Here is an 8924-nt window from a genome sequence, read left to right on the forward strand (position 1 = left end):
AGACTGACCCCAAACCTCATTAAAGTCGCTGACAGCGAAACTTTCAGGTCCTGTTAAACAGAATCAGTTCTTTTTCTCAGTGACGCGCTCGTTCACACTTCGCACCAGCAGATGGCGCTAATGCACTATTTCCCTGTTTTCCAACCACTAATATCTGCCTTCAACTGACGGAACTTCACATTGTGACACCAGGCGGAAGTAAACAAAGAAAAGGCGGAAGAACCGTTAGCTTTCCTCCCGTGTGTCTGAGCACGAAGTGTGTGAGCTGAGTGTGTGAGCTGCGGCAGCAACGATGCCTTCAGTTCAGTATCTGAGAGAGTTCATCAACGAGCGACTAACTGCTGCTGCTGAACAAATATTCTTGGAGTTTGAAAAAACGATCGTCCAGTACGAGGAAGAGATCGACCGTCAGCGCAGACTGCTGGATATCACCTGGAAACCCCAAATCAAGCTGCACAGGACAGGTGAGTGTCCCTCTGAGGGAGGATCCTGATCACAGCTCTGCGGGACGTTTCTGATTGTGAGGTAGAAAAACCTGAATGCATCATTTTCACCGAGCCGGTGTGTGTGTGTGTGTGTCTGTCTCTGTGTGTGTGTGTGTGTGTGTGTGTGTGTGTGTGTGTGTGTGTGTGTGTGTGAATAACTCTGAGCTGATGGACTCTGAGTTTGTCTTTAATGACAGTTTAATCCGAGCAGCTGCTCAGTGAGATGCAGCTCAGATGCTCCTTATCTGTTTACCTTCAGACAGCTTGAACTTTAAAACTGATAGATGTAAAAACAGGGCTCAGAGTCTATTGGAGAAGCTGGCTGGTGTCATTTGTTGCCATCAGGCTGTGAGCATGTGCTGTTTATATCAGAGATAAACTGAGAACATGACGCACGTATGAAATTATGAGTTTAGAGCTTATCAGTGTCTTAAAATGGAACTGCAGCGCTGGCTAGTGTGAAGCTTCTGACAATAAAAATTCATATATGAACTTTAATTTGTATCATATTTGTTACAGCTGGTTTTTTTCAATTCATTGGTTGCATTTTTATTATTTATTTATTTTTAATTAATTTAGGATTTTCAGTGGAGAGAAACCCACTGATGATGTAAGTCTCAAAAACTCACAAAGACTCACAAATATGATACACCAGGTGTTAAGGAGTTAAAGACTTCAGCAAATGAAACAGAAACAATCAACAGTTTCTCCAGATCTCTGTCAGTGTCAGTGTATCTACAGGAAATGTTACAAAATGATGATTTGGTTAAAAATGTCTGCCAGCTGAGTTCAAACCTGCAGAAGCACTTTGGTTAACAACAGCTCTTCTGAATGGAGCTGCTGATAGTTTTTAAGCTGCTTTTACTGCTCAGCGGACGAGCTTTCATGTTCCAGAGCAGCTAACATTAACTTCCACTATGGACCCGCCTCATCTGCAATAATTCAGCAGTCGTGAATGCACAAATACAAAAGTCAGCCATTACTTTTATGTAACTCTGGGTATAATCGGCTCTGCTCACAACCTCTTGAGATTCTGAGGAGCGAAGCTGATTTTAAAAAATGAGTCCAACGTCTAACATCATCACTTTTCTTCTTCTTGTGTCCTTTTTTTTCCTCCAGACGACCCACAGCAGCACGTCTGTAAGGAGGAGGAGGAGGTTCTCCCTGAGCAGCAGCTCTGGAACCAGGAGAGGAGCTCCAGTGTGGAGCAGGAGGAACCAGAAGCTCCACAGATTAAAGAGGAAGAGGAGGAACTGTGCAGCAGTCAGGAGGGAGAGCAGCTGGGACTGAAGGAGGAGACGGACACCTTCATGGTGACTGCTGCTGAGGAAGGAGAGCACAGTGAACCAGAAGCAAACACTGACCAGCTCCCCTCTCACAGCTCTGACACTTTTACGTTTCTTCAGTCCAAATCTAAAGAAATATTTGAAGTTATTAATAATTCTATCCTGTACGAGGAAGAGAACGACCATCAGCACAGACTCATGGATGTCAGCTGGAAACCCGAAATACAGCTTCACATTACAGGTATGTAAAAGTCTGAATGAAGTCACACATGAATGGGACTCATGTAAGTTATGAATCTAAATCATGATCAACATGTTTGAAGGAGGTCAGGAGAGAGGTCTAACAGTCGGCGTCTGCAGCCTTCTGTTGAACACGGTGGAGGTGCTGTCATGGTTTGCGCTGCATTTCAGCCAGTGTTGGAGCTCATATTAAAACTGAAGGAATTATAAATCATTAACTTGCTACATCATTTCCTCATTTTCCAGGCAAAACATAAATGAAGGATAGCTTTAGACTTTTGGACAGTATTACACTTTTATCTCACTCGTCTGTAAATTTTTACCAACTGACATTTTTAAAATACACATGCAAAATATAAACATTTATTTAAATGTACTGGAAATGTATTCAAACTGAAAGTTCTTTAAAGAATCGACTAAAAGACAAAAACCTGCATGAATGCCATAAAAACGACACAAACACAATCTTTTTATTTTGTTACTGTTAGAAAGTTGGTTTGTCGTGTCATACTGATCATTTATTCATTCAGTATATGTTCACTGCCTGCAGCTTTTCTACCTTGCCATTTAACCTCTCTCTTCCTTTACTGCTGCACGTCTGCTGATGTTCCTCTGTTGATGAGCTTATATCTGGAGTAGCAGCCTTTGTGGATGACACTTATTTTCTCTGTAAAAGTCTTATTTTGACAATGTATTCTCTCTGGGATGTTTTTTCTATTATCACATCACTTTTCATTTTCTCGTGTCCTTTTGTCCTTCCAGACGTCCCACAGCAGCCTGTCTGTGAGAAGGAGGAGGTTCTCCCTGAACAGAAGCTCTGGAACCAGAAAAGGAGCTCCAGTGTGGACCAGGAGGAACCAGAACCAGAGGGAGAGCAGCTTGGACTGAAGGGGGAGACTGATACCTTTGTGGTGACTGCTGCTGAGGAAGGAGACCACAATGACCCAGAAGCAAACACTGACCAGCTTCTTTATCACAGCTGTCCTATAAATGAGAGCCAAAATCATGAAGGAAGCTGGAATTTAGATTCAGGGACAAATAGTAACTCAGAGAGTCGGTGTAACTCCGACACGGGTAAAAAGTCCTTAACATGTGATTTTTGTGGAAAATCCTTTAAGAATAAGTACAACATGAATCAACATCACAGAATCCACACAGGTGAGAAGCCGTATTCTTGTGAAACATGTGGGAAAGGTTTTTATGTGTCATCATCTCTTAAAAGCCATGAGACTACCCATACAGGTGAGAAACCATATTCTTGTAAAACATGTGGGAAAAGTTTCACACAGAGGGGTAGTTTGACTATACACATGAGAACGCACACAGGTGAAAAGCCGTATCATTGTAAAACGTGCAGGAAAATATTCACATGTAGCAGTCATTTATCAGTGCACATAAGAACACACACAGGTGAGAAACCATATTGTTGTAAAACATGCGGGAAAATGTTCACATACAGAAGTCAGCTATTCGGGCACATAAGAACGCACACTGGTGAGAAACCGTATCATTGCAAAACATGCGGGAAAATGTTCACATATAACAGTCATTTGTGGCGTCACATGAAAACTCACACAGGTGAGAAACCATAATGTTGTACAAAATGCGGAAGAATGTTCACATACAGAAGTGTCTGTTTGGACATAGAAGAACTCACACCGTTGTATCAAGCGTATCATTTTCAGAAATTGTAGTCTTGAAACGTGGAGAGAAGCCAAGCGTGAAAGAAGATTGGCAGATTATACGTGTTCACAGGAGAGCTTTCAGAGTTCAAATATCTTTAGACTGTGTTCCGACAAGCATCATTTATTGCATGATTATTATGTATAAAGCAGAGTTTCATCTAATCTGTTCTCATCTAATTCTTCAGTGAAAATATGGTGACTCTTAAAAAATGAATTTTAGTTTTGGTTTTATTTATTGATATACAGTCTTTATTTACAGGGGGTTTGAAACTCAATTTGTATATTAAGTTTTGTATTTGCTGTCTATTAGTGGATAACCAATGACTGTTGCTGGTTGGTGTCTTGTGATGTAAAACTGCATTCGAGGTATTTGTTTTTTAATAAATAGAAAATGTTGACGTTTTTTATTTATTTTGTTTTTTATATTTGAAGCTATTCACTTTATTTGGTTCATAATATCTTTGGTTATTTAGTTCATTTAGACTGACTTTGTTTTGTTGTGTTTTATCTGCATATCAGTAACTAATGACAATAATAAAGTAGAAAGTTTCAAGGGGATGATTGTTTCCCTTGGACTCCTCCAGCCTTCAGCAAAGACCTCGTTCCTATAGCTGCACATATGTTTCTCTGATTGAGAGCACAGTGTGAGGCAAAGATGTTTTTCCTGCGTCATGGGGACCTGCCAGAGCTGAGGAAGGCTGGTTTGAGCTCATCTTTCATTCAGCATCGCTTTAAAAGGTCAAAGAGGGTTTTAAGCAGAGTAGAATAAGATGGAATAGGGATAAATGAAGATAAGGGTTTACTTCAATTTTACCTTTATAATGTTTGAATAGTTTTTTATAGATTATTGCTGTTAGCTTCTGCCTGCATTAAATAAATTGAATCTGTTATTAAAGTAAAGCCCACCTGTCATTACTTATTTCATTCAATAGTTTCTTTCAGATTGTGTGCTAGAGAAACATTTTTGCCCCTTTACCTCCATCATTTTGGTTTGTGTACACCTGAACTTTGTTGAAAACCGTTACATAGGGGTCTATGGCTGTATCCCAATTCAGGGTCTGCAGCCTTAAAGTACGCAGCCTCAACGACCCTCAAGGGCCGCGTACTCAAAGACCGAGGCTTGTGTAATGGGACGGTCTAGCCTCTGTTGCGCTGATACTGTTGTTTGTCAATAAAGTTTTTTTTAAAAAGCCTCCGTTGCGCTGCCCAGGTTGCCTAGCAACCATGATACTAACAGCTGGAAACGTGTCATACAGCTGTGTTTGACAGAAATGAAGGAGAAAATCTTTTTGTTCATTTGTTTGTTTCTACATGAGCTTTGATCATTCTCTGTAAGATTAAGCTCAGCTATTGAACGGCGTATATTTTAAAGTAAAGGCTTTAAAACCAAGTTAGTACAAACGTCACTAATGTCACATAACTTTGCCGACATGTGGCCAACAGGAATGTTTTAATGTTCTTCGTTATTAAACATTTGCACATAAATAAGTGACATAATATTCAGTACTTAGTGTACTCTTCGGCCGCCCCTCATCCGCTATGCATTCTGGGATATGTTGGGCCACGAAGTCTACACTGCCACAGCCTTAAAATTCAGGGGAATGAAGGACGCATTCCAGGGCCGCATTTCGAGCAGCCTTTGAATTGGGACAGCCTTCGGCGCGCCGCTGTGACTTAATCGGCCTTGAAATGCGGCCTTTAAGGCTGCAGACCCTGAATTGGGATACAGCCAGTGTCTGTTCGTCAGACTCCTCCCACCTGAATGCTGTCATTATACAGCCACTTGAGCTCGGTCCTTAAGATGTTTGAGATTAAATATCTGGCACTATGGCTCCATGAATATGGACTCTCAGAAGTGGAGAGTCCACTGCAGTCCAACATCAGGCTGGTTGTGCTTTGACTTGTGCAGACAGAAATCATCTCATTGGTTGAGTTCAACATCAGTGGGTGGAGTCAGAAACAGTTTCAGGTCAGTCGGTGAGGTTATTTCTGTCTTTGCCTCTGTGTGTTACTCTACTCGATCTATTTTCTTTTTCTTGTTTCCTTTTGTTCCTACAGACGTCCCACAGCAGCACATCTGTACGAAGGAGCAGGAGGAGGTTCTCCCTGAGCAGAAGCTCTGGAACCAGGAGAGGAGCTCCAGTCTGGAGCAGGAGGAACCAGAACCTCCACAGATTAAAGCGGAAGATGAGGAACTCTGCAGCAGTCGGGACGGCGAGCAACTTGCATTTGAAGAGACTGATACCTTTATGGTGACTGCTGCTTATTAGGAAAGAGATCATAGACCATGATAGGAGTATCTCCTCTCTCACAGCTAGAGAGTAGCTGAGAGAAAAGATCAGGAAAGAAAGAATAAAGATTTGGGATCATCTAAAAATTCAGAGTCAAAGTCAAAGAAGAGACTTCACATAAACTGACTTCACAGCAAAAATGTAAAAGACTCCTCTATCAAAAAGTCCGTGTGACTCTGGTGCAAGTAAAAAGTCTTTAAAATGTGAAAAGGTTCCAAATGAATAAATTTCACAGAATCCGCACATGAAAGAAGTCTTGCTCTTGTAAAGAATGTGAGAAACATTTTACTCACAACAGTACTTTGACTCTCCACATGAGAACGCACACAGGAGAGAAGCCATATCATTGTAAAACCCACGGGAAAACATTCAATGTAGGAGTTAGTTGTCAGTACACACACGAACTCAGACAGGTGACAAACATATGAATGTAAAGCATGTGGCAAAGTATTCATATTGTGTAGAAATATTTTACGCCAGCGGTCTCCAACCTTTTTTGCACCACGGACCGGTTTATGCCCGACAATATTTTCACGGACCGGCCTTTAAGGTGTCGCGGATAAATACAACAAAATAAAACTAGTACCGAAAAAAAGATTTATTCATAACACACGTGAAAAGACCCAAGAAAAACGATGAAAACAATAACAAAATAACGCTGAAAACCGATAAAAACCCTGAAAACCATACATTTCACACCTGAGCCTCAACTCTCGCGGCCCGGTACCAAACGACTCACGGACCGGTACCAGTATGAGGCCCGGGGTTGGGGACCACTGTTTTACGCCACACTGAAAATCACATGGGTCAGAAGTCCTAGTCTTGACAGTTAAACATTATTAGGGAATCCAGCTTTGGGCAAAACATCCAAAAATGTGTACATGTTTCAGTTTTCAGAGTTCAAACTCCTTTTGTGTTTGAGTTTATTACGTGTAACACTGATCAGTCTGATCTGTTATCTATCTACATCAGGCTTCTCGGTGATATTCAGTGAATTTTTATTCTGATTAGATTTTGTTGTTAAAAAAAACAAAACATGGACAGTTGTTTAGTTTATTTGGCTCATTTTCGATTATGAAGTTCATTTAAATCAGTTTATTGTTAGCTTTATTTAGGACAGCTTCCTTTGAGCTCATCGTACAGCCATGCGTCACATGATCCCAGGCAGTCATGAGTAGAGGAGGATAAGGTGGAGTAGAGTTGGATGAAAATAATGGAAGATTCATTTTTGTCTTCATGCATTTATTATTTTGAACATAATTTCACAGAATATTGCTGTTAGCTTCTGCAAGCTGTAAATAAAGCATTTAACTTGTTGTTAAAGTAAAACTCTTGTCTTTATTTTATTTGACTGTTTTGGTTTCCTTAAAATGCCAGTAGCCTCTCCTCAGTGATCTAAAATACAACTATGTAGTATGAGTGCGCTTGTTTTTAAAAAGTTCCTTCATGTAACGATCTGCTAGAGGGTGTGGGGGGGGCCACAGCCCCGTCCTCCAGGGCATGAAGCAGGTATGGAGGAGATCAAAACTCCAGACATCCAGAGGCCCCCAGAACACAAGAGACCAAGGAAGACCAACAGAGGGGCAGCCGCGCCACTGTCCCAGAAAGAGCTGAGGAGAGTCCCAGCCAGCTGTGCCAGAGCGACCGAGCCCCAGGCCGAGAGGCTGAGGGCACCCCACCCCCAAAGTGGCCGAAGTGAGCCCCAGGATCCAGGCTGGACAATCTAACACCAGACAATCAAAACTAGAAATACCGATAACTAAGCTACGAACAAGTCACACAGAGAAAACAATAATGAATGAACAAGACTCAAAAAAGCATAAAGACAAAACAAAGAGTCAGAAACCCAAGGACCCTAACAGTTTTATATTTAGACTATTATTTACTCGATTCTGTCAAAAAACAGACAAATATTCACATTGGTTGGTTGAATCTATGAAAATGCAAAAGATTTGACATAATGAAATGAATGAGGTGATTCTCAGCTACTAGCTTGAAAATGGGAATTTTATTTAAATATGAGAAGAAAGAGTTCTTAGTATTTTATTTTATAAAAGAGAAATTACGCAAAGGAATCAAAAATATGAAAAAAAATGACCTAAAGACTTTTAGCTCCATGTGAGAGATTTTACCTTAAAGAGATAAACCTCTGTTACTCTGTTTATTTTGCTTCTGCTGCATTTCTGCATGTCCTCATCCATCCATTCGCTATCGCTTATCCTTTTCAGGGTCGCGGGGGGCGCTGGAGCCAATCCCAGCTGTCATAGGGCGAGAGGCGGGGTACACCCTGGACAGGTCGCCAGTCTGTCGCAGGGCCAACACACAGGGACAGACAACCATTCACACTCACATTCACACCTAGTGACAATTTGGATTATCCAATTAACCTATCCCCACAAACTGCATGTCTTTGGACGGTGGGAGGAAGCCGGAGTACCCGGAGGGAACCCACGCAGACACGGGGAGAACATGCAAACTCCACACAGAAAGACCCCGGCCTGATGGTGGAATTGAACTCAGGACCTTTTTGCTGTGTGGCAACAGTGCTAACCACCGTGCCACCGTGCTGCCCTAGTGTGTGTCCTCATCCACTAAATATAAAATAGTGTAAATGAGCAGCTTTTGATGTTTGACAGTTTTTATTGTGTCTGAACGTTCCTGCAGTTGGTTTGTGGTTGATGTGGATTTGCTGCTCATGTGAATCCTCCCACAGTGTTTCATTAGCAGCTGTAACCACAGTGACTCTGATAAAACAGGAATTAGCAGAATCCATCTGATATGAAGCTGTGCTTTGAATACCACTTCCCTCCTCTTTGAAGAGTAGTCAGATATCTGTGTTCAGGTTTTTGTACAGCCTCTTCTACACTTTGTATCACTGTGTTTGTAGAGCACAGTAGTAGAGAGCTGTGTCTGCCAGGGTTAGGGCTGCTATGGTCA

The 8924-nt window shown here is 41.6% G+C and overlaps 1 protein-coding gene across 1 annotated transcript; it reads left to right on the top strand.

Annotated features, from left to right (window-relative positions):
- Nucleotides 1-222: 222 nt before the first annotated feature.
- Nucleotides 223-5107, top strand: LOC146647367 (uncharacterized). The gene is made up of 3 exons (XM_085388907.1): nt 223-464; nt 1605-2012; nt 2774-5107. Exons 1-3 carry the CDS (start codon nt 293-295, stop codon nt 3601-3603), a joined length of 1410 nt encoding a protein of 469 aa, XP_085245033.1. The 5' UTR covers nt 223-292; the 3' UTR covers nt 3604-5107.
- The last annotated feature ends 3817 nt before the right edge of the window (nt 5108-8924 follow it).

This window comes from Rhamphochromis longiceps, linkage group LG18 (genome assembly GCF_057381845.1).
Source record: "Rhamphochromis longiceps isolate RC_006_pf linkage group LG18, R_longiceps_female_GT1.1, whole genome shotgun sequence".
Lineage (NCBI taxonomy): Eukaryota > Metazoa > Chordata > Actinopteri > Cichliformes > Cichlidae > Rhamphochromis > Rhamphochromis longiceps.

Bases quoted from the DNA above. Each gene is read 5' to 3' on its own strand.
- LOC146647367 (XM_085388907.1), top strand. From the start codon at position 293: ATGCCTTCAGTTCAGTATCTGAGAGAGTTCATCAACGAGCGACTAACT. The intron at 465-1,604 runs GTGAGTGTCCCT...TTTTTCCTCCAG, and splicing joins AATCAAGCTGCACAGGACAG to ACGACCCACAGCAGCACGTC. The intron at 2,013-2,773 runs GTATGTAAAAGT...TTGTCCTTCCAG, and splicing joins AATACAGCTTCACATTACAG to ACGTCCCACAGCAGCCTGTC.